This window comes from Hypomesus transpacificus, chromosome 15 (genome assembly GCF_021917145.1).
Source record: "Hypomesus transpacificus isolate Combined female chromosome 15, fHypTra1, whole genome shotgun sequence".
In the NCBI taxonomy this organism is placed as follows: Eukaryota; Metazoa; Chordata; class Actinopteri; order Osmeriformes; family Osmeridae; genus Hypomesus; species Hypomesus transpacificus.
In genome coordinates, this window is record NC_061074.1 from 11837728 (window position 1) to 11862603 (window position 24876).

A 24876-nucleotide genomic window follows, 5' to 3' on the forward strand; every position below is an offset into this window, starting at 1 on the left:
TCGTACGACCAGAGCTACTGCTTGACGGCAAGCTCTGGTTACTTCCACTTTACAAAAACTATAATCAAATCTGAGATTTATCAACGACAATCAGGCGAAAGAGACAAATTTAGCCGTTTAGCTCCATAGACTCCCATTGATTTTGCACTCGACCGCGATCACTCCCAGTGGAACTCTGGTGGAACTGCAACAAAATTCGGTACAATGGGGCTTAATAGGTAGTGGGCAGGCTCTCCTTAAACAGGCTCTGGTCTTACGCTGAACTTGACATGTACTCGTCCTGTGATTGGATAAGCACCCGTGAGAGCCTGAAAGAGGGCAATCCGTTAGCGACAGAGATAAATAACGTGGCGCATTGGCACAGCTGACACGTTCGATTGTTTTGCTGTTGCATATTCTCAAAAACAAATGCAAATAAAACGTAGATTTTCAATGAATAGTTTGTTTTGTTATCGTCTCGTTGGTGCCTTATATCAAACGGCGACAATGCACAGTTTATCGGACAAACTTTTTTTTTAATCTCACATAGCGTACTTTGGGTGGACAAACTTGGTTGACTCGTCTCTTAAAATCGCCTTTTATTTTTGAGTTTCGACAGTATCCGTGATCATAGGTTCCTACTCTTAATTGTGAATGCGAGCATATCGATTTGAAACGCTCCCGAAACGAAGTGTTGCTCGACAAGCCTATATTAAGGTGATGCAATGTTTAAGAGTGATTCTGTATGGATTCTCGAGCCGCGGTGTCATATTGATGCTATGATGAGGTGTATCCATTTAGGTAGGACTAAGTAAGACGTCAGTGAAGACCTAGGAGTGAAATGCACGGCCCGCCACTGGATTTGAACCTGCCACCTCTTGCTCCGTAGCCCAGATGCTCCACCACTGAGCTATCCCCGTCTCTAATGCCCATCCCCACCAACACCCATCCTTACTCCCCCTGCCCACCTGCAGATGATGGGGTGAGGCCTGAAGCTCTCCTCGGCGTCCTCGCTCTGCTCACTCATCAGCAGCCAGTTCCTGATGCTCTCCTTCAGGTTGGGGGGCCCACAGCCCTCCGCTGGCCCCGGGGGCTCCCAGCCCCTGCCCAGGCTCTTAGGGACCGGGCCCTTCAGCAGGGCCTGGGCCAGACAGAGTGTAGCTGCCCTGCACACACACACACACAGAGAGAGAAAATGTCAAGTCATGTCACTCCAACGTACATTCAATCAATCTCTCCTCCATGCCTCCCAATGTCACTGAGGTCTGAGGGGCATCAAGCGCATCAGAACAGGCAGGAAACAGTCAACGCGGGCCCCCCGTAAAACCAGCCCCCGAAACCCAGACTCACGGCGAGGGCTTGCAGGCGGACCCCGAGAACAGCTTCCAGAACTCTCTATCGGTGGGGATGAGCCCCCCCTGGACGACGGTGGCCAGCAGCTCCAGGCTGAGGGCCTCCGTGTGGGGCGAGCTGACGGCGCGCAGAGCCAGGGCCCACACGCGTGCCCACAGCCGGCCCAGCTCCGCCCCACAGGCCCGGGAGCGCTCCGGGTGGCCGGCCTGGCAGCGGGCCACCTCCTTCAGGCAGCGCAGCACGTAGGGGCCCCTCTCCCCGCGCTTCTGCTCCCCCAGCAGCAGGAGCAGCAGAGACAGCAGGGGCACCAGCTCCTGGCTGGGCACCATGGATGGGTACTTGGAGGTCAGAACCGAGGTGATCTGTAACCTGTGAAACGGAGTGAGCCGCATTGAACAACCAGGTGGAAAGGTCGCGAGGCGAAGTTTATCGTCCGCCTGTTTGGGGTTATCGGCTTTGCTGAGGGGAGGCACACTCTGCTCACCATGGAACGATGTCGAAGTCGTTCTGGTTGGGCTGCAGGTGGTTTCGGAGGACCTCCCAGCCCAGCTCGATGCGCCTGCGCTTGCTGGGCGTGCCCTGGGGGCTGTCCTTCTGGGTGGCAAGGAGGTACGCCTGGGTCACCTCCATGATCTGGAGGTTGGAATCCTCGCTGAAGAGCTGGAACACAAGTCATTTTCCTTTTGGTTCATTTGGCGGACTCTTTCATCCAAAGCGACGTATTAAACGAAAGTACAGCAGAAGTATGGTCAGGAGTTCGTAGGAGTACAGTATTTTGGAGGTCAGAGTCAAGGGGTGGTCTGTATTTGCGGGCCACGTCGCACAAACTGGACATTCGGTCAAGACTGAGTTACTAGTGTGTTGTAGGGTACAATGAACACTTTCTTTGACATAAGGATGATTCTTATGTCTCACCTGTACTGAAAAAAAAAATAATAATAATTTTTAAAAAAGAAGGCAATTGGATCAGCAGTACCTTCGAATTAGTACGTCGCCATTTTAGACTTTGAAGCCCTTCTTCTCAGTTCTGCTCACAGAGAAACACCTGCCCTTTTACTTGGAAGGGCAGTACAATCGGTACAGTATCAGGCGGAGGTTAGCTTAGCTTACAGACGCGTCGCTACCTGGTGGCAGATGTCGGCGGTGAGCTCGATGAGGTTGTCCTTGACGGCGATGTGGCGTGACCCTGTGGCATATTTCCCCCGGCTGCCGATGTGGCTGATCTCCCTCACCAGCGCGTCGTACAGGTTGTACAGCAGCCTCGGCCACCTGGTCCAGTCCTCGGCATGGGCCCCTGGGCAAGGAGAGGGTGGCACAACCTGAACACTGGAGGAACCTACAGTACTGAACTACAGATGCATATTCAGACACCTACATGTATCTTAACCCTTGTGTTATCTTCGGGTCGTTCTGACCCATTGGTCATTGTGACCCACCCTCGTATTGCGACAACTTTACCGTATGCAAAGCATTTTCTTTTAACAGTTGGGCTGTCTCAGACCCCCCACATTGCGAAGGTTAAAAGAAAATAATTGTTATTTGTTTTTGTATTGGGTAAAATTGGGTAAACACAATGATGGTTCGTTATGAACCTTTGGGTCATGTAACCCGAAGGCAGCACAAGGGTTAAATAGTTTGCGGGTCTAAAGAGGCATATTATTTCCCATATTAGGGCTATCAGGTACTAGGATTGGAAACTATACCCTTTGCTAATATATATATATTTTTTTATGGCAACATTAGGCAACAAGATGACAGCTGACATTCATGTCCCAAACAGGCCACCGTACCCGTTTCTGCTGTCTTGGCACCGTGAGGGTGGTGGACACCCAGCTGCAGGTTGAACAGCTCCACTAACTCCTCCTTGAGGGCGGAGCTGGGCCTCATCTCCGTCCACACGTAGAGCGCCGAGGGCAGCAGCTCCTCCCCCAGCCGACACACCCTCATGCGACAGTTCATGGCCGCCGAACGCAGGAAGACGTTCAAAGCCGCGACCAAGTGCTCCACCACCGCCAAATGTTTCTCGTGCCTGCGTGATGCAAACCCGACCAATGACCGTTTACTCCACGAGGAAACGGATAGGCTTGTGTCGTGGCTTTTTCACCGGGCGTGTCGGCGAATGGTGGTACCTACCTGGCGTTGAGCAGTGCTTTGGAGAAGAAGCTGAAGAGCATGCTTGTCATGCCGTCGGTTTGCACACAGCAGCCCAGCACGGCCGTGTGGATGATTCTGCTCAGCAACACACGGTTGACAGCCTGAGTGGTGCTGGTGAACAGGCCACAATACAGCTCCAACAGGCCTACAAGGACAGCACATGACATGAATACAGTGGGTATTTTGTGGGGTTTTGTGCGCAATTTGTCTCATGTTAAATGTGAAAAGCACGAGGATATCTGTATTGACTAAATAACAGCCTGCTACATCATATGCATATTCATAACAATACCACAGCCTAATAACAAACACCTGAACACTTACTGTGCCATTGCTGCTGGGTGAGTTCACACCAGTACTTGCGTACGGACAGGAAGTCTTTGAGGAGGATACTGCTGTAGTCTTCTCCATAGGCGGAGCAGCTGAAGGAGACACTCAGCACCTCCATCACATGGTTCAGGACCTCACTGCACTTAAGGCGAGGCCCTCCTGCAGAGGGAGAGAGCAGATCCCCTCAGGACTACACTACCCACAATGCCTCCAGTAAACACCTTCTAGATGAAACTACAGCTTCACGTGAATAGAGCACATCGAGGATAGGCTTGGGAATCATGCAAGGAATCAGGACCAGGCTAGCGAGAGGCAGACACTGTGGGAGCTCAACGGATCTTTCTAGATCATTTACTTTTGTTGGCTGAGCGGATGAAGTATTTGACGAGGCTGCTGATCTCCCGCATCTTCCTCTGCCGGATGGTCAGCGTGGTGGCCGACACGTTGGCCTTGGCACCCTTGAGGAGCTCGGTCTCCTTCTGAAGGTACTTCTGGAGAAACCTGAGCGCACAGGAGAGTTCATCGCTGGCTTTGTTACAGGTCGAGTCATGGCGTGTCGATTGTAGTTAATGTCACAGTATAACAGATCCGGAAAGTTCTGACATGCAAACTTGACTCCATGACTATATTAAGTATCATATACAATCAAGCAAAATAAACATATATATATATATATATATATATATATATATACATACATATATATACATATATATATTAGCATGTTTATACCTGAAGACAGCATCCCAGGTGAGCTGCCTGGAGCCTTGAGCTGCTCTGGTACCGGAGGTCCGGTCCAGCTCCTCCACAGTGTCACTGGACCGAATGAGCCTCTTGAAAGTCTCAACTTCCCTCTGGAATTGTTGACAAAATATGTTGCTCAAGTCAACATGTTGTTGATACAAATAGCGTGTTGGGGTGCATTGTTGACAGACTGCCTCACTTTTCTCTCTGTAGCCTTGTTATTTTCCAACCCCCTGCAACACAGCAGCAGTTCGTGTAGAGCCAGGCTCATTGTAGCTCGGAATGGGAGGTGGGTCTCTCAAAGTAGGGGGGACGAGGGAAAACTCCCATCAACACAGAAGCATCTGAAAATAAGAAACTGTGTTGACAGGTGTCATGAGATACTAAAGTTACTGTAAGTAAGATGAAACATCAACAGGCAACATGTCTCGGTTATTTGTACAGTACTCTGACTTTCATGAAATAGTAGATTGGCTACACTGGCAAATTTTACAAATCACATCACAGTCAAAGCTAGCTTGCATAGTTAGCTAGCTAGTTTGCTTCTAATGCTGAAACACAACAGGAAAGTAACAATGCATAAATCATACTGTACACGCATACATATAACAGAAACGTTTCAAAGCGATCACAGAGCGACATTGGAATGGCCTGTCTGATTATTGTCAAACCTTGTTGTGCAGCTATTCTTGTTTGGAAAATGAAACTTATACAGGCATGGGGAGGGTAGAGATCAGGATGGAGAAAACGCGCCACCCTCTGTTGAAAGTAAAACATCCCATCCGGGTTCCGTGCGTCTTCTTCGTCAGCTTTGAAGATCTAATGTTTGGGTCAATCTTTTACCGCCACCAGCCGGATTGGCATGAATGACATATAATGTCTAATATAAGACAGATTGATATATGCACAAATAGCAAGACTGAAATGTGATCTATACTGATTGATTACCACGAACACATAATAAATCAATTGGCTTCTCCCCTGAAGGCAGGTCAGCTCCGCCACCTTCCTGGAGAGCTGCGGCGTGGCGAGATCTAGGGATGGGCGAACGATGCCTTGTGAAGCTTTGGTGGTTTCTTCCGGATTGTGCCGGCCCAAAGAGCCGAACTATCGGCGCATTGAAAATGAACAGCGTCATCTAGCAGCCGCTTAAACTGGCTGAATGAGGCGTAGTGGTTGTCTCCGACGGTAGACTACCCTACGTTATTCAATATTTAATTAAGGCTACATGTGTTCATTTTGATCTGATATTAGTTCTCACACATTAAAATGTTGTGATACATCCGTAGGCCTTTAGAATTATGTCATTTTCTCACAGTAAAAGTTAAAGAATGTCGTACGAGGGTCCCTGCATTGGGGCGCGAACTCAGGATTCCAGATTCGCATTAACAATATGTTGGCGTACAATGCTTTAACCAACTACACCACCGAAGAAATCATTACTTTTTGTTGCGGGTGGACGTAGTTTATACGATATGATCTTTATATCAATTAAACTAGATAACACCCATTTTTTCTTAACATTTGTGATATGTAGGTCTATTGTGAACTGGGGGAACTTTATTTTTACAAATTATTATTACTGTTGACAATGTTGACGAATCATCAACATTTGTTTTCTGGGCACTGTATAGACCTACCTAGTCCTATCATGTTACGTTTCATTTCAATAAAATAACACAACACAAATGCACGGATTTATAATTATTACTATACGGATTTGGCTAAATAATAATGACTGATGGAAGAAACTCTAGCGATGCCTGGTGCTGCTTCTCTGACAATGTGAGATTTGTCTTTAACAAGAAGCGGTGGCTTCGTTCCTTCCATGGCTCTGGTTCAGAAGAGCGGCAAAACTTCGAACCAGTTCGTGACGTTTGAAGCACTGAACGTCATCTGTCAAGTGGTTTCGTAATTTGATACAAGCTCCAAAACACTTTTTCGAAACTGTGCGTATTGGTTTTGCGACACAAGCATCGATGCGTCAGTGCCATACGTCCCATCCCAAGCGAGATCACCTGGGGCGAAATCAGCTGGGGAGTCTGAGGGTCCCCCCTGAAAACATTTTACGTTTAGTTTATGAATATTATTACATATGTTATGATAATTTTGGACAGCGTGCATGGTTGCCTGTCGTAGCGTAGCACATTTATATTGCATTTTATAATTGTATATCAATAGGTATGGGGGGAAGGGGGGGGGGGGAGGGGCATTTTGACCAGATTTGAATAGCCCAAAATCTATAATGACCCTGGTGTTGGTCTATTCATAAGGTGCATTCGACATGGACTGCGGATACATGAAACGACCGGCGAGAGTAGCCGCTTGCAGTTGGGTAGGAGTTAAAAAAGGCTTTGTGAAGTCGGACATTCCAGCTTCTCGTGGCTTGCTGCGTTGACGTCAGTCACGGCCGATGAAGTGCTGTTTGCTTATTTTACTTTATTTATAATTAAACGTAGTCTTTCCGTTAGTGAAAAGGGGGACTAAAACCCTTTCTTCAACTGATTTTTTATTCAGTTAAACTGTTTGGTCCGGATTTGAGCATTGGCGAAACTGAAGGTGTCAGAATCAGACAAATAAGGTCTGTTTGACTTCATGCAGCACCTTGAAGCTGCAGCCATTGGCTGCTTCAAGTCAGCTGGGTTGCAGGCGACGCCGGCGCTGCATGAAGTCGAACGCACCTATTCCAGAGCCTGTTTAAGGAGAGCCTGCCCACTCCCTATTAAGCCCCATTGTACCGAATTTTGTTGCAGTTCCACCAGAGTTCCACCGGGAGTGATCGCGGTCGAGTGCAAAATGAATGGGAGTCTATGGAGCTAAACGGCTAAATGTGTCTCTTTCGCCTGATTGTCGTTGATAAATCTCTGATTTGATTATAGTTTTTGCATGTTCAACATGGATTACAGGTCAAAAGTTGAATGAACGAGTATTTATATCCTTTCGACTTCTTACGGGGTAAGTCGTTGTTGCCCATAACACACTAGCATTCTGCTAACGAATGTTGATTGGTTAGTGAAGGACTGACTACGACCAGAGATCCCGCTTGATGGCATCCGAAGCAGAACCAGAATGTCAGAACATTAGCAACATTAGCAACAACATTAGCAAGCCAAAACTCTTTCTAGCATTTGTATTGACAGGGAGAGCCTAACCTGTCAGCTGTGTTGTCGATGCCTCGAGAGTAAAGTGGAAGTAACCAGAGCTTGCCGTCAAGCAGTAGCTCTGGTCATACGATGTGTATGACGTCAATGCCATTTTCAAAGGCTTTTTAGAACAGAAAGGCGACTTTAAAAAAAATCTAACACCCAGTGGTGTGTGTTTTTTTTGCCTCCTTTGAATTTCAGAATTCAAATTACTAGACAAAAAATTATATCCTGAGAAAATCCTTATAAAATCCTTATATCCTGGATTTTGAGGGGTATAGCTCCATAGACCTCCATTCATTCTGCACTCGACCGTTAGCGCCCTCATATGGAACTTGAGTGGAACTGCAACCAGTTCAGAACCCGGAAGTTTCCCTAGACTGGGAGTTCTCTCTTTATTAAACATTCTCTGCCAATTCTCTGGTAGAAGGCTAATCTGGATGTTGAATTTGTCACATGATCATATTCAAAAACAAAGTCACATGCCTCTGTTCCCATTTCCAACATGGCTTTTCTACATTCTAGGCACCGTCTATCTTATCCAGTACTTATTGTCGCATTTTTTGCATGTGGAACTTGTGTGGCTAGATTGAAAGGATTTCGCAAATTTACCAATGTGCTAGATTACAAAACAGATGTCGGGGTATCCGATGAACAGTGGTTTGTTCAAAAACTAAATCACTTCAACGGTGCAGACAGTCGAGAATGGAAACAAGTTAGTATCTTTCGTTAACATAACAGCGCAGGTGTGTATATTTTTCAACCGTGTGCGTGTGTAGTATATTTTCAATGAACCACACTATTTATCTTTCAGAGGTACTTTGTGAACGACAACTTCTACAAAGCCGGTGGTCCGGTGTTTCTGATGATTGGAGGAGAGGGTCCTGCCAACGCTGCATGGATGCAGACAGGGTCCTGGCTGACATACGCCAAGAAGTTTGGTGCTTTGTGCCTGATGCTGGAGCACCGCTTCTACGGCAAGAGTCACCCCACAGCGTATGTGTTGGTTTAGCTGGTTTAGTTCCTGAGAAGAAGCAGGAAACTTAAAGTAAACCTTAACGTTTACAAGTTACCAGTCATATAAAACCTGTTGTGAAGCCTACAAGTCGTCATGTGCACTGCCTGTCAGCAGGTGGCAGTATGTTTTGTTGTGATACATAGGCCTACCCTCATCCCTAATTCAGAATATCTGCTATTAATGGAAATGTTGAGCATATTTCAAGAAGATCTCTGGACTCTCACTTTGGCATTTATAAAGTCTGTCTAGTCTGAGTAACCCGATGCCTCCTGCCTCCCTGCCCAGAGACCTGAGCACTGAGAACCTGCGCTTCCTCAGTAGCCGCCAGGCCCTGGCCGACCTCGCTCACTTCCGCACCGTCATGGCCGCCGGGCGGGGGCTGGACAACAGGAAGTGGGTGGCGTTCGGGGGCTCGTACCCGGGATCGCTGGCTGCCTGGTTCAGACTGAAGTACCCTCACCTGGTTCATGCTGCTGTTGCTACCAGTGCACCTGTCCACGCCACGGTCAACTTCCCAGGTAATGCACCAGTACAGTACAATACTACATAGTATAGTATTACAGTAATTATATACAGTAAGCAGGACATGGTATACATCACACAGGTGGCGTGTGACGGCACATTGTTTGTGTGACTGTTATTTAACTTCTAAGATATATTCTCTGCTTTGACTCCCAGTGTTGCCATAGTTCCACATAGAATGTGAATTAATTTATTTATGTCTCTGATATTTCTTTTCATTTTCCATTCCTTCGGAAAAGCACAGAACTCAGCCCTCCAAAACCGACCCCCGTTTATGCACTCCCTCAAACCCTCAGTTAAACTTCAGGGATATCCATCTATCCAGTTAGGAAGCATAACTGATTGTGAATCAGTGTCACCTGTTTTGGGGCAAATGAAAGTGACCGGTGCGGTGCACTGGACAGCCAACCGCAAGACAACACCCAAAAAGGGAGTGGTTTAGCAGCTGGTGGGCACAGACAATTTCTCTCTCCTTATCCTTCCTGACTGAGTCTCCATAGTTTTGTGTTTCCTTGTCACTACTGGTAGCATGAGGCGGTACCTGCAGCCCACCCAGGTTGTACAGGTAGTCCAGCTCCTCCAGAATAGCACACCCATACGTGCCGTCAGACGCAGGTTATGCTGCTTCTCCCAGCACAGTCTCACGAGCATGGAGGAGATGCCAAGAGGCTGTTCATCGAGGAGAGTTGGACAGGGCTGTAGAAGGAGAGCTGGACAGGGCTGTAGAAGGAGAGCTGGACAGGGCTGTAGAAGGAGAGTTGGACAGGGCTGTAGAAGGAGAGCTGGACAGGGCTGTAGAAGGAGAGCTGGACAGGGCTGTAGAAGGAGAGTTGGACAGGGCTGTAGAAGGAGAGTTGGATAGGGCTGTAGAAGGATAACTGGACGGGGCTGTAGAAGGAGAGCTGGGCAGGGCTGTAGAAGGAGAGTTGGACAGGGCTGTAGAAGGAGAGCTGGACAGGGCTGTAGAAGGAGAGCTGGACAGGGCTGTAGAAGGAGAGCTGGAAAGGGGTGTAGAAGGAGAGTTGGATAGGGCTGTAGAAGGAGAACTGGACAGGGCTGTAGAAGGAGAGTTGGACAGGGCTGTAGAAGGATAACTGGACGGGGCTGTAGAAGGAGAGCTGGGCAGGGCTGTAGAAGGAGAGTTGGACAGGGCTGTAGAAGGAGAGCTGGACAGGGCTGTAGAAGGAGAGTTGGACAGGGCTGTAGAAGGAGAGCTGGGCAGGGCTGTAGAAGGAGAGTTGGACAGGGCTGTAGAAGGAGAGCTGGACAGGGCTGTAGAAGGAGAGTAGAAGGAGAGCTGGACAGGGCTGTAGAAGGAGAGTTGGACAGGGCTGTAGAAGGAGAGCTGGGCAGGGCTGTAGAAGGAGAGCTGGACAGGGCTGTAGAAGGAGAGCTGGACAGGGCTGTAGAAGGAGAGCTGGACAGGGCTGTAGAAGGAGAGCTGGACAGGGCTGTAGATGGAGAGCTGGGCAGGGCTGTAGAAGGAGAGCTGGACAGGGCTGTAGAAGGAGAGCTGGGCAGGGCTGTAGAAGGAGAGCTGGACAGGGCTGTAGAAGGAGAGCTGGACAGGGCTGTAGAAGGAGAGCTGGACAGGGCTGTAGAAGGAGAGTTGGACAGGGCTGTAGAAGGAGAGCTGGGCAGGGCTGTAGAAGGAGAGCTGGACAGGGCTGTAGAAGGAGAGTTGGACAGGGCTGTAGAAGGAGAGCTGGACAGGGCTGTAGAAGGAGAGTTGGACAGGGCTGTAGAAGGAGAGCTGGACAGGGCTGTAGAAGGAGAGTTGGACAGGGCTGTAGAAGGAGAGCTGGACAGGGCTGTAGAAGGAGAGCTGGACAGGGCTGTAGAAGGAGAGCTGGGCAGGGCTGTAGAAGGAGAGCTGGGCAGGGCTGTATAAGGAGAGTTGGACAGGGCTGTAGAAGGAGAGCTGGGCAGGGCTGTAGAAGGAGAGTTGGACAGGGCTGTAGAATGAGATCTGGGCAGGGCTGTAGAAGGAGAGTTGGACAGGGCTGTAGAAGGAGAGCTGGGCAGGGCTGTAGAAGGAGAGCTGGACAGGGCTGTAGAAGGAGAGTTGGACAGGGCTGTAGAAGGAGAGCTGGACAGGGCTGTAGAAGGAGAGTTGGACAGGGCTGTAGAAGGAGAGCTGGACAGGGCTGTAGAAGGAGAGCTGGACAGGGCTGTAGAAGGAGAGTTGGACAGGGCTGTAGAAGGAGAACTGGACGGGGCTGTAGAAGGAGAGCTGGGCAGGGCTGTAGAAGGAGAGTTGGACAGGGCTGTAGAAGGAGAGCTGGACAGGGCTGTAGAAGGAGAGCTGGACAGGGCTGTAGAAGGAGAGCTGGAAAGGGGTGTAGAAGGAGAGCTGGACAGGGCTGTAGAAGGAGAACTGGACAGGGCTGAAGAAGGAGAGATGGACAGGGCTGTAGAAGGAGAGTTGGACAGGGCTGTAGAAGGAGAACTGGACAGGGCTGTAGAAGGAGAGCTGGACAGGGCCGTAGAAGGGCATGGACCCAGCTGCAGGAGCCGGATCAGCTCCTACGTGTGAGGAGTCACAGGAGGAGCTCTGCCAGAGCCCTACAACATGACCTCCAGGGGGCTACTGGTGTGCGTGTTTCTGACCAAACTGTCAGAAACAGACTTCATGAGGGTGGCATGAGGGCTAGATGTTGTCAGTAGTGCATGCAGGCACCTGGGGGCCACGCTAGTCACATCACGAGTTGCCGTGATGAAATTCAAACAAGTTGGAACAGCTTTGGATTTCAACTGTTGACTTTGATTTTCGGTGGGAGTTTAGCTCCAGCCCTCAATCGTTGGTTATATTGGTTTCCATTGACAAATGTTACATCATTTTGTTTTCATTGAATTGCACAATGTACACTCAAGATTTGGTCCTTATTAATATGTTTTCTTCATCAAGACCCAGTGTGTGATTTAGGTGTTCCCTTGATTTAGTTTGAGCAGTGTGTGTTTGCCCAACCTTTCTTGATTGTCCTTCAGGATTGAAAAGTGAAAATAAACATGGCTTGTTTGGTACGGTGTTTTGCTCAGTGAATACAGTCAAGAGAAGTTCACGAACAGAGGATGTATACCTCTATGGACGTTTTTTCCTTGTTGTTTTTTTTCCTCAGAGTATCTGGAGGTGGTAAGGCGCTCACTAGCCTCGGAAAGTCCACAGTGCCCCCTGCTGGTGAAGAGGGCATCTGACACGCTGATGGATCTTCTCAAAGACCCCCTCAACTTCCCCAACATCACCAAAGACTTCAAGTATGTCCACCATGCCCATACACAAACAATTACACGCACTGCTTACAAATTGTATTCCTAAGTAACTGTTTGCACTTACATTGTGATGACGTCCAAAAAGATTTGATGTCTTGACTCGTATAGTGTTGTATGATACTGTCTATTGGATAACATAAATAAAGAATAGTGGTTTATATACCCTGTTATGTCATGGTTCAGGGCAGATAAGAGGGGTATGTTGGTAAAACGACGGAGAAAAGGCTGTTCTTGTTGTGATGGGTGGAGCTAGGGATTTGAAGGGCTAGGGTGCAGGTGGCTCGTTTTAAGAGCTGGTGGGTTTCCGATTGGCTTACCTGCTCTGGTCCTTTTTGGATCAGGCCTGACATATTGGATTGTCTGACATGGCCTTTGAATGGGTGGAAATGCCGTCTGGTCCTGTCTTCTTGAGGCTCACTGGACATTTTAGTGCACCCACACTAAAGAATCGCAACATCTCATTCACCGTATTGTCTTTTTTCCTTGCCTTATTTCTCATCTACCTTATTTAAGTCTTAACAGTACGTTGTTTTTATTATCGTTTGTCTTTCGGCTCTCAATGTGTGTTCTTTGTATTGTTTTTTTTGTATGTATTTTTTGTGTGGGTTTATATAAGTGGCATTAGCTTTTTTGTTCACATGGGTTGTCATAGTTACTGCAGGGTCATTTATAACGTTAGAGGGGTGGGGCCCGATCTGTTTTACAAGTCTGTCTGCAGAATATGATGTCACACAAACACACAGACCATGGCTTTGTCTCTGCACTGTTCCGACCGCACTGGACATCTTTCATCTCAGCCACTCATGCACACGCACACGGAAGCACACGCATACACCACGTCTAGAGCTCCAACCACACTGTCTCTCCATGTCATGGCCCAGCCCAACCCCTCTCTCTCACACACACACTGTCTCTCCATGTCATAGTCCTGCCCAACCACTCTCTCTTACACACACACACACACACCAACCACTCTCTCACACACACACACACACACACACTGTCTCTCCATGTCATGGCCCAGCCCAACCACTCTCACACACACACACACCCATGCTGTCTCTCTATGTCATGGTCCTGCCCAACCACTCTCTCACACACACACACACACACACACACGCACACTGTCTCTCCATGTCATGGTCCTGCCCAACCACTCTCTCACACACACACACACACACACCCACACACACACACACACACACACACACTGTCTCTCCATGTCATGGTCCTGCCGAACCACTCTCACACACACACACACACACACACACACACACACTGTCTCTCCATGTCATGGCCCATCCCAACCACTCTCTCTCTCACACACACACACACACACACACACACACACTGTCTCTCCATGTCATGGTCCTGCCGAACCACTCTCACACACACACACACACACACACACACACTGTCTCTCCATGTCATGGCCCATCCCAACCACTCTCTCTCACACACACACACACACACACACACACTGTCTAGGTTTCTAACCAAACTATACATCCATCAGGCACTTGCCCACACACACACTTAGGCCCAGAGAGCCAACTTGTGACCTCAGAGGTAGTGTGCAAGAATACTTAAATAGACACTTGGATATGTTTAGAGGAACAGTGGGGGATGATGAAGACATATTGTACAGCAGTAAAGACAGAAAACACACATTGTGTGTGCCAGCATACAAAAAAACAAACTGGCAACCACTCACAGGATGACACACTTTGCCTTAACCGCTGCCCTCTTCACACAAGCCCAATTCCAGCTTGTTTCAAATGTTTTTATTTTATTTTTTTATCTTGCTATGTCCCTCTCAGTCAAAACATCAAGCCATTCTATTGACACATCCTAAAAGTGTCTTCCAAACTGAAATGCAAAAACACTGGTCAGCGTTGCTAGTTGTCCTTGTACAGTGCTAGTTGTCCTTGTACAGAAGACGAAGCACAGCCAGAGGCAACCGCACCAGCTGGGAAGACCTGTGCTTATATTGTACATAGGCCAAGGACATTTAAACCCAGTGCTTCACTCAGTGATATTTGTGAATATTATCTCATGGTCGTCGGTAACCCGCTTGTTCTCTCTTTGTCTCTCTTTGTCTCTCTTTCTCTCTCTCTCTCTCTCTCTCTCTCTCTCTCTCTCTCTCTCTCTCTCTCTCTCTCTCTCTCTCTCTCTCTCTCTCTCTCTCTCTCTCTCTCTCTCTCTCTTGCTCTCTCTCTCTCTCTTCCACTTCACCCCCACCCCAGTCTGTGTTCCAAGCTGCAGATCCAGTCGGACATGGACTCAGCCTACCTGCTGGAGACACTCGCAGGGAATTTCATGGACGTGGTCCAGTACAACGAGGACAACCGAGAATTTGAGGTGAGGGAGAGTGTGTTTGGTGAAGAGTGAAGGTGGAGAGAGGCCAGGTCGACCTTGTGGGGGGAGGGGGCGTTCTGAGGTATGAAGTGGGGTGGGGACCGGGGCAGGTAGCTTATTGAATCCTTCCAAGGAGGACACAAGGGCGCTGTTGTTCCCAGTGCAAGAGGCCCTGCAGTGGGGTCACCAAAGAGAGGTCTCTGGTGGTTCACGGATTTGTTTTACACCATGCAAACTCAATCCGATATTTGCTCCGTTCCCCCTACACCCGTCATAAGACGAGATGGGTTTGGGCTTGTTATGTCCGGGTTTGTTTTTTCTTTTCTTTTTCTTCGTCACAAAAGCAAGCCCTTCGGTCTATCTCTCTTTCTCTCTCTGTTTTTTCCCCCATTGCCCTGTAGTGGCGTGAGTCTGGTTACCAATAAGCTGGAGTGAAAAAAGCAACAAAGGGTCTTTTGGACCGCTGACAGGCTTTGGTTTCTACCTCTCCTCCTCCCCCCCCCCCCCCCCCGGAGGGGGTGCACACTCCCCCCCACACCTCACATCTCAGAGCTGAGAGCTTCTTTTAAACAGGTGGGGGGGAGACATGAACAGACACCCTTGCCTGGCCAGAGAGAGGTGGGGTGGGCCGGCCGGCCACCAGGGATTTCAGGTGATTCCAGAAGAATGTGGATGAAGCGTAGACTGGACAGGAGGACATGTAACAGTAGCCTGACAACCAGTCTGTACGCCAGGGACGAGAGGGCGGCCAAATACCCCCTCTGTGAAACAGGAAGGAAATGATAGAATGTATCTTCTGAAACGAGACACCCAAAGTTCCAATTTGCCCCTCAAATGAAATGAAAAAGATACTGCCCATCCTAGTGTTAGTTATTAGAGTTGTATGCGTAGGCCTAGCTAGACGAAATCACTGCTCAGTATTATAAACTCTCTGGCCACCTTGATACGTGGGACAGCAGTAGGCCTTCTGTACCAAACACTTCAGTATATCGTCCTAAAGGACGCATTCTCATGTGAACGGACACCCTTTTCCTCCGTTTGGAGAAGCTCCCGTTGGCGTCTGCCTAGCATGGGTGTCACTGTTTCCTTGGCAGGGTGCGGTGGGCACCAACATCACCATCAAGGTGCTGTGTGGCGTGATGGCGGACGCCTCGCTGGGCGAACCCTACGCCAGGTACGCCTCCGTGGCCCGGCTCCTCATGGACACCTTCTCCGTGAAGTGCCTCGACGCCAGCTACGCCAACAACCTGAGGGACATGAGCAACACCTCCTGGAGCGGACCAGCGGCCGGCGGAGGTGCGTGTGTGTGTGCGAGGTGTGTGTGTGCGAGGTGTGTGTGTGCGAGTGTGCGCAGGATTATTTGTAGCAGGGGCGTCGGTGGCATACAACGAGGCCTCCGGACACTCATCCTCTCCCTCAAATAGGTTTTATTGTGAAGCTTCCTAATCCAAATATAACGATCAGAAAAATCCACATGCTTCTTTTGATTATAATCATACATGTAACATACCCCCCTGTCCTCCCAGACTATCCTCTCTGCCCTCCTTCCCTTCCAACCAAACCCATCCAGGTCCCCTGCTCCCCCACTTTGTCCCTCCCCACAAGTGCTACTCCAAGTGTTTTCCCCTTCAAGGCCTCCAGTTACATCCTAGTGAACTCGTCTGGTTTGGCTCCTTTTATCCAAAGTGTGTTTTATGGGCCAATTAACAGTGTTATTCAGCCATAAAGCTCCCTCCGTGTGTGTGTGTGTGCGTGTGTGCGTGCATGCGTGTGCGAGTCATTTGTACATTACAAGGGTGACGCAAGGATAAGACCAGAGCTTGTTTTCCCATTGATTCGTCTAAAGAAGGAACTGTTTGAACTCCCTGGAGAAGTGCATTTCACAGAACACAGCATTGTATCCAAACCAAGTTTTGTTTCTTAGTTTTACATACACATTTGTACCATTTTAGGAGCTACTATTGTAAGTGAAGCTCTTACAAACTAACACCAGTGAGAAAACAAGATAGGTTTACATAGCACTACTTTTGGGTTGAGTTATACAGTCTTAGCTGGGAAAGAAAACGTAACATTTCAGGAATTACTGCATGTTCACTGACAAAAGCTGTTTTGTCAGTTTCCATGGTGCTCCTTTGCCTCTGGCTGCTGTTCTCTTTCCCAGATCCGCCTTCCTAAACGGAGGGGGCTTATTGGTTTAATAGGGATCACTGGGACAGGAAGTGGGCTTTTAAAGAGCCGCAGGGGTGCATCTGTGTAAACGGTCCCCTTCTTTGCCTTCCCTGGTGGATTGGGTTCCTCTCACTTTCTTTGTCCTCTCCAGGCCAAAAGAAAATAAATATTTATTTTCCTTGGAACAACTATCTTTGTTCTCATTGTTGAAAATCACCTGTGTTGTTGCAAGTTTTGTGGTCACTGGCAAACCAGCATGTTGTCTCAACACTTTTCCTTTTTGGCTAATTTAGGATTGTTTCAAACATTGTTTCCAACATTTCAAAATGTGAAGTATGAAAAATGCTTATGCGTGTTATTGTATACACAGGGAGACAGTGGGTGTATCAGACCTGTACTGAGTTTGGGTTCTACCAGAGCACAGATTCCCCCGACCAGCCATTCGGTGGTTTTCCACTCCCGTGAGTACAAAACGCCAAAGAGGTGTTCATTTGGTGTGTGTGTGTGTGTCTCATGCCTACACGTCCATGTCAGGTACCATGTGAAACAGTGTAGCGACTACTACAGCGTGAGTGCCCAGACTCTCAGAGACGCCGTGGCGCAGACCAACGAGTACTACGGAGGCTACGGCATCCACTCCTCCAGGATCGTCTTCCCCAACGGCTCCATCGACCCCTGGCACGCTCTGGGGATCACCCGCGACATCTCCGATGACCTGCCCGCCATCTTTATCAAGGGTGAGCGAACCAGAGGTGTATACTGTATAGATTTCCACAGAGGGAAAAGTTTGTAACTTAACGTTTCATATTTTTCCGTCCGCTAACATGGAATCCCAGTGTCTGTGTCTGTGTAGTCTGTCGTAAATATAATAATGGGGAAAAATGTATCTGTATTGGTGCGCATTTTACGCGTGACTTTCAAGGATGTGTCTTCCTGTGTGCGCTGCAGGGACGGCCCACTGCGCCAACATGTACCCCGCCAGGAATCAGGACCCTCCTCAACTGACCCTGGCCCGGGACCATGTCCTCATGCTTCTTCAACGTTGGCTTAGTGAAGGGCAATTACACTGACCAATCAGAGACCTTGGAAAACAGTTTTGATCACCTCTGCGTTCAGTCAATGACTTTGGAGTGGAGCTAATCAATTTGCCCAAGCACTGACGACTCGATTTTTCTCCTGAAAAAGGCACTTTAACCACTTTGAAATGAGTATGCTGTAAGAAAAGCTTTTTGTCAATAAGAAAAAATAAAGATTTTTCCTTACAGAAATACAATGCAATTCCAGTTTCCTTTTCGTATGTTTTGCTCCAACATAGGCAGTAATGAGTCTTTCCTCTATCTTTGTATGTTCTTTATCAGTGTCATTCTGGTGACGGACTACTGTAAATCATAACCCCCATGGCTCCTCAACAATTGAAAAACCAATGATATCCACACAAGCATTGAGACACACGGAACGTCTTGAAATATGGTCATCCACGAGGGAACGTGCAAACAATGAAAAGCACATCTTGCTTCCCTGCCCCATCTCAGCCTAGGTCGATAGTTAAGGGGTTGGATTTAGTGGTTGGAACTCTTGTGGTTCCAAATACCCTGTACAGGCCATGATCCCTACACAGCTGTGTGCTTGTTTTGATTCTCTCCACACACAAACACACACACACACTGTATTTGCCCTCTACTGTGTTTATTTTCACAACTATTGCCTCTCGGCATCCCAGCTGGACTAGCAAGACCCCCCTCCAAGCCTTAACAACAAACCCCCACCAAATCCTGCCCTGGGTTCAACCCCCCCCCCCCCCCCCCCAGTGTTCATGAAAGAAGAAGTCTGACAGCTTCAATAGCCCACATAGAAGCATAGCTGACTACATGACTGTATTGGTCTATTGAGTCTTTTCTCTGGCAAGCAGGAATTTAATTCAGGACAGCATGTCTTCCCTGTCTGATTTAATAAGCACATATGCTCCCCTTCACACATGATTACATGAACACTCTTACTTAATCTCCTGTAACCCAAACCCCTGTATATCTACTCCTATGTAATCCTCTCTAGAGCATGAGAGTAGGATGTAATCGAGCCTCATCCCTTCACATTGATGTGTGTGTGTGTGTGAGTGTGTGTGTGTGGGGGGACAAAGAAAAAGACAGAGACCACATAGATGAACGCAGGTGGTCCTTTTGTCCAACGTTTCTGTCATATAAGGGGCCCGTCAAGGGGTAACAGGTGGGCTTGACCTTGTGTCCATAGCAGCAGTGCACTGCTATGGACACAAGCTGTTGGCATTGTCTATTGCGTCATTTAATTTCCTTTGCTCTTCTGCGACTGCAGTCAACACACTCCTTACTGCTTCATTTTCTACGTCTTTAAAATGTTTGTTGGAACACGTATTCACAGTTGAAAAACTCCGGTGGTCTTAGACTGTAGTCAGACAGGTCATAGAGTAAAAATAGACAGGGTCACTCGAGTCTTTAGTACTTTGTAAAAAATAATTCAGCTCCAACGCTCATATGTAGCGTAACATGTTTCAAGGAACTGCCTCTTCCTGTTGACATAAACAGCTTGCAAGTTGCAACTTGGAGTCCACGTTTGTCATATTTCAACTCAGTGGCAAATTGAGCTTGAGTTATACGAGAGGGCGGAGTTCAACTAACAAAACCCCTCCGTTCAATAACATTGGAGTCAGTATAGCCTACCTGCAACTTTGATAAGGAAACACAACCGCTTCGACGGAATTTCGTGCTTTTCATTGGATACAATCTATGCATACATTGCACATAAGGACAACAGTGTTTTTTTATTTGTCGACTGACGCTTCCGCTGAATGCTGAAAGATATTCCTCATCCAAATCATTTAGGTAAGAACATAACAGAAACCTATTTACACGTATAACGGTAAAATTAATTTTAAGTGAGTAAGCTTGAGTGGTAAGCAGTTGCTACATTGTATCATGCGTACAATTCACCTTGTATGCCAACTAGTTAAATGGGATCCATTCATTAGTTCTTAGGTATTACTGGAACACTCCACATGTGGAAGGCTTACATTTAGTTCAACTTCTTCAAATATAAACATTGGACACACGCACACACACAGTAGACTAGTAGGTAGACTACTATCTGTTATATTTAAATCGCTGTGAGTTAGAGAACTGCATGTCAGGACTTAACTTACATAGCCTTATGAAGGCAGTGGTCTGTCATCACCCGCACATTCCTCTACAGCAGAACAGTGTGACAGAAAAGAAAAGGAGAAACAAAACTATAAACATAAAAAAGCCACAAATGGCCCAAAACAAATAACCACGCACACACATTCTTACTTGAGTTCTTGAGTTTCTGTTAGGGGCTGTTAGTTGTTCTGGAACTGTCATAGGCATTTAGCACCATTGCTTGTTAGGCAGTGTTGAAACCTCAAGGTGCAAACACTTAACAGCTCCACTCCTTGTTTCTTTTTCTCTTTTTTTTTCTCTTCCAATTTTTCTTTTGTCTTCTCTCTCCCTCGTTCTTTTCCTCTCATGTGTGCTAGTACAGTCAGAGAGACCTAACAATGGGACGCCTCTCCATTGTGTGTCTATGTGTGCTGTTGGCCCTGTGTGGCCACCCGGGGGCGCTCTCCCTGGCCCCCTCTTATGGCGAGCGGGGCTCAGACCTGGGTCTCCAGGTGTTCCAGCAGGTGGTACGTTCTAGACCCCAGGAGAATGTGGTGATCTCTCCCCACGGTGTGGCCTCCGTCCTAGGCATGCTAATGCCGGGAGCACATGCAGAGACTAGGAGACAGCTTCTCACTGCACTCCGCTACAAGAAGAACGGTATGAACGATTTAGATATGCCAGAACGTATGCGTTCCCCACTATTGTTTTTAAATGGCTAACATTATTCATATGACTACCATGTCAGTCTGAATGCAGCTTTACAAGAATGTCCATCCTGAATGATTCAAGGTTCATTTTGGAACCAGGGTTTATGTTCCGCTGATTGTTTCTCTTCCTCCAGGCCCTTACAAAATGTTGAAGAAACTCCACAAGACTCTGACATCCAAGTCCAACCAGGACATTGTGACCATCGCTAACGCCATGTTCACCCAGGAAGGTTTCCCCATGATGGGGGACTTTGTAAACACCAACCAGGAAAACTTCCAGTGTGAGGCTAAGAGCATGGATTTCAGCAACACAGAGAGGGCCGCCAATATCATCAATGACTGGGTCAATAACCGTACCAAAGGTTTGACATATCAAATTGCCTAGTGACTGTTCTGATCAATGAAAGCAGGATGATTATTTGAGGGATGCTGTTGGATCAGTGTATCTGTATAGTCATCATGCATGATCTCTTACTTGGTTGTATCGTTTGTATGTTTCCCACAGGCCTAATCCCAAGCCTGTTGAAGCCAGACATGTTGGACGGAGCCCTAACGCGTCTGGTAGCGGTCAACTCCATTTACTTCAAGGGCCTGTGGAAGTCTCGCTTCCTGCCTGAGAACACCAAGATGAGGACCTTCAATGGAGGCAACGGGAACACTTACAAGGTCCCCATGATGTCCCAGTTGTCTGTCTTCAATATAGGTCAGTTTCCAGGGGTCTTCTGTCATGGTCCAATCTCTACAGTCTTTAGAACTGGAGAGACGTGAGACCATAAAGCATTCGCATTACTTGGTGTTTAGCTACATTTTGTCATTGTCACTGTGTCTGACAGTTGGGCTAAAATGTGTTTCCTCGACTTATTCCTTGACCAGTGTGGTTATACTTGCAGTATGTGTCATAAAGGGAAGTTGGTACAGTACATGTCAGTATTGTGTTTAAATGTCATAATTCCCATGGTGCTTTGCTCTGGGCTGTTTGAGGGTTGTGGATGACTTCCTAGTTGCTGGTTTGGATTTATGAATGACTTAAGATGGCTTCTTAGAAACAGATTAAGCTTTGTACCAGACTAAAATGACTTCCGATAGAAGATTTTCATCTAAGATACTTTGAAGTTCAAGATTAGGCTGCTCAAGTATTTAAGTACCTGGGTGTATATTTAACTCTTCAATTTCCAGCTTCTCTGAAATCAATAAATCTTATATAAAAAAAGCATTTATCTAAATCTTTAAAACCTCTATAACACAAATGACTGCAATAAAAGACCTATGAACTCACAGATCAAAGTAATTAAATTCCTCAAGTGATTTACAGAGAAATCCATACAGCCAACTTTGATTTACTTTACATTTATATACAGAGTTGACTATTTATTAGTTTCCATTGCCATTTGTTTTAGGTATATGCCATCTTTGTAGTTGATGGATACATGTTGCACTCTGATTTTAGTCTTTTGGGAATTGAATGTATTTAAGTCGAGAGTTCACTCTGACAGTGCTGTGTGGATTGATATCACTGTTGTTTGGGTGTTAGCCACCTCCGCACCACAGCGAGTTATTGGCAGGGCATGAAAACTGGTCATCCAGGTTGTAACCAAAGCCAAGCAACAAGGATGTTGGAGAATAGCAAGTCACTGTGGAGCAGTTGCATTTACATGCATGACAAAAGTGTTGTTGTGTTTGAACACAAGCTAACTAGCTTTAAGTCTGAACGTTACCAGTGACCCCCTGAACTTTGGTCTGATCCCCTTCTCTGATAGGTCTAGCCAGCACCCCCCAGGGCCTGAAGTACATGGTTATTGAGCTACCGTATCACGGCAACAGCTTGAGCATGCTGATAGTCTTGCCCTCCGAGGATGTGCTCCTTGCAGATGTGGTTCCACACATCAGCACAGCCACTGTACAGAGCTGGACCAAACTGCTGCACCTGGGGAAGATCCGCCTCATGCTTCCTAAGTAGGACTCACATACGCACAATCGCACATACACACATTCATGTTTGGGCACAAAACATTTACACAAGTAAACAAACACACACTCACTGCCGTGTCATAAATGCCCTGTAATTGCCTCTCGTGATGTACAGTACACGACACGTAGACTCAGGATAAAACAGTGAGTCACTTTAATCTTTTCTGTTTAACTTTCAATGGTTTAACATTACGCAACCCGAAAAACTTCTTGCATAAGTGAATACGGGTGGAATATGACGCTGTCAAATTACCTCATATATTTCCACATCCTCTTTGAACTGATTGTACCCCATTTAAATGTTGTCTCCACAAAATAATAGCGCTTAAATGTAAATAAAAGAGCATTTAAAATCCGCCTACCTGAGAATTTGAATGCTAACTTACTATTTGTGTAGGTTTACTGCAGACGCAGAGGTGGACCTTGGAGCTCCCCTTTCGGCACTGGGGATAACAGACATCTTTGATGAGGGCAAAGCAGACTTCAGACACCTGAGTAAGTAATGTTGGCGTCGTAGAAGCCACATCACTCGCAACGGATTTGCATCAGTCTGAGTCAGGGTGTCGATGAAACTGTGACTGGAGCCAATGCGAAATTCCGTTTCACTGCTTACTGTGATGAGGGCTTCAAATAGCCATGAGTCATGTCTCGCTGTGCTCTGTGAAGTGGTGAATCATTTTCTGGTCATTTCCTGCCCTCTAAAAAAAACTCCCATACCCTGATTGAGTCAGCAGATTGAATGGTCCTACATTTTAATGGTTGTCTTGCGCTACTTTGTGGTATGTGTCATTTACCGATGGAATTTTACACCACTGATGATGATTGGACACAAAACCTCTCCTTCAGGTTCCGAAGCCGTGTATGTATCAAAGGCTCTCCAGAAAGCCAAAATCGAGGTCAATGAGGATGGAACAAAAGCAGCCGCTGCCACTGGTGGGTAATGTGTGACTGTTAAGTAAAATGTGTATTTTAGAATGGCAGTTGTGTGTCTTTGTACCATTTTTATCAGCTCTGGAGAGTTTTACTACATGCTGTATGTTTTACTTTTGGATTTCCTCCTTCTCCCTGTAGCGGCCATATTGCTCGCCAGGTCCTCTCCACCTTGGGTTGTCGTGGACAGACCTTTTCTCTTCCTCACCAGACACAACCCAACAGGTATGCCCAAACTCCAGCCTGGCTAGCCTCTCACTGTGCTCTGCTGACCCTAATGCTTCCTAAAGACTGAGAGACTTCTCAGCTCACGTAGGTGTATGAACCATGTGCACAGGCTTTGGAATTCTTTACACTTTGTAACTTGTAAGTTTTGTAACTTTGTAGCATTGTTTAGCAAGTGTGCAGTAAAACTGACCCTCACTTCCTTGTATTTCAGGTACTATTCTGTTCATGGGTCAGATCAACCAGCCTTGAGTTTGCTTGAAGAGATGACCCTCACTCGAGTGTACTTTCTCAGCTTCACAATAACAAGCATATAGTATACAGGAGAATCTGACTTAAGACTTGCCTACTTGTGCAGTTGAACGCGAGTTCAACACCTTCATACATGCTTTTACACATCTGAGACCACACACAAACCTTTTTTTGCCTGAAAACTTGTGGACATATATTCAAATAATTATTTGTTGTACTAAGACATTTACTTTTGTGTTGTATATTGCCTTTGTTCTTTTAGGAATGTGTTTTATAACAAGACCAGGAATGTCATATGTGTATATTATATGGAGTACATTTGAGTTAAAATTAATATTGGTCCTTTATACAGTTTGTGTTTGACAACACTCCAAGTCTAAACTTACACGTATCTGCTGTGCAACAGTTAATTTTCACAACGCCTTAAGAAGTATGAAGCGGCAGAGTTATGAATATGAGTTAGTTTACAAAATTATGTTTGTATCACAATTGCATACTGCACAACACGAATAAAATACACATGTAAAACGTGGGTTTGCGACCACTTTCAATGGCAGAGACATTTGAATGGATTTTCAACCTTACACAAATAAAAATATTTT

At 46.9% G+C, this 24876-nt stretch overlaps 3 protein-coding genes across 4 annotated transcripts; 2 read left to right on the forward strand and 1 right to left on the reverse strand.

The window, feature by feature from the left end:
* Positions 1-4163: 4163 nt before the first annotated feature.
* Positions 4164-5632, reverse strand: LOC124478368 (serine-protein kinase ATM-like). Its single transcript, XM_047036653.1, has 4 exons — positions 5232-5632; positions 4760-4904; positions 4549-4670; positions 4164-4317 (listed from the first exon to the last, which is right to left on the reverse strand). The coding sequence occupies exons 2-4, from the start codon at positions 4829-4831 to the stop codon at positions 4164-4166; spliced, it is 348 nt and encodes a 115-aa protein (XP_046892609.1). The 5' UTR covers positions 4832-4904; positions 5232-5632.
* A 2422-nt stretch (positions 5633-8054) lies between these two features.
* prss16 (serine protease 16) lies at positions 8055-18316 on the forward strand. Its single transcript, XM_047036395.1, has 9 exons — positions 8055-8418; positions 8518-8699; positions 9007-9239; positions 12363-12498; positions 14760-14874; positions 15966-16167; positions 17411-17501; positions 17575-17777; positions 17989-18316. The coding sequence occupies exons 1-9, from the start codon at positions 8209-8211 to the stop codon at positions 18108-18110; spliced, it is 1494 nt and encodes a 497-aa protein (XP_046892351.1). The 5' UTR covers positions 8055-8208; the 3' UTR covers positions 18111-18316.
* A 1309-nt stretch (positions 18317-19625) lies between these two features.
* serpine2 (serpin peptidase inhibitor, clade E (nexin, plasminogen activator inhibitor type 1), member 2) lies at positions 19626-24806 on the forward strand. Of its 2 annotated transcripts, none has more exons than XM_047035542.1 (9): positions 19626-19895; positions 20567-20849; positions 21034-21261; positions 21405-21602; positions 22657-22852; positions 23265-23362; positions 23714-23800; positions 23939-24022; positions 24237-24806. In XM_047035542.1, the coding sequence occupies exons 2-9, from the start codon at positions 20588-20590 to the stop codon at positions 24272-24274; spliced, it is 1191 nt and encodes a 396-aa protein (XP_046891498.1). In that variant the 5' UTR covers positions 19626-19895; positions 20567-20587; the 3' UTR covers positions 24275-24806. The 2 variants fall into 2 exon arrangements, with proteins under 2 accessions (XP_046891498.1, XP_046891497.1); XM_047035541.1 differs by having other exon boundaries at positions 19627-19895; positions 20572-20849.
* Positions 24807-24876: the final 70 nt, after the last annotated feature.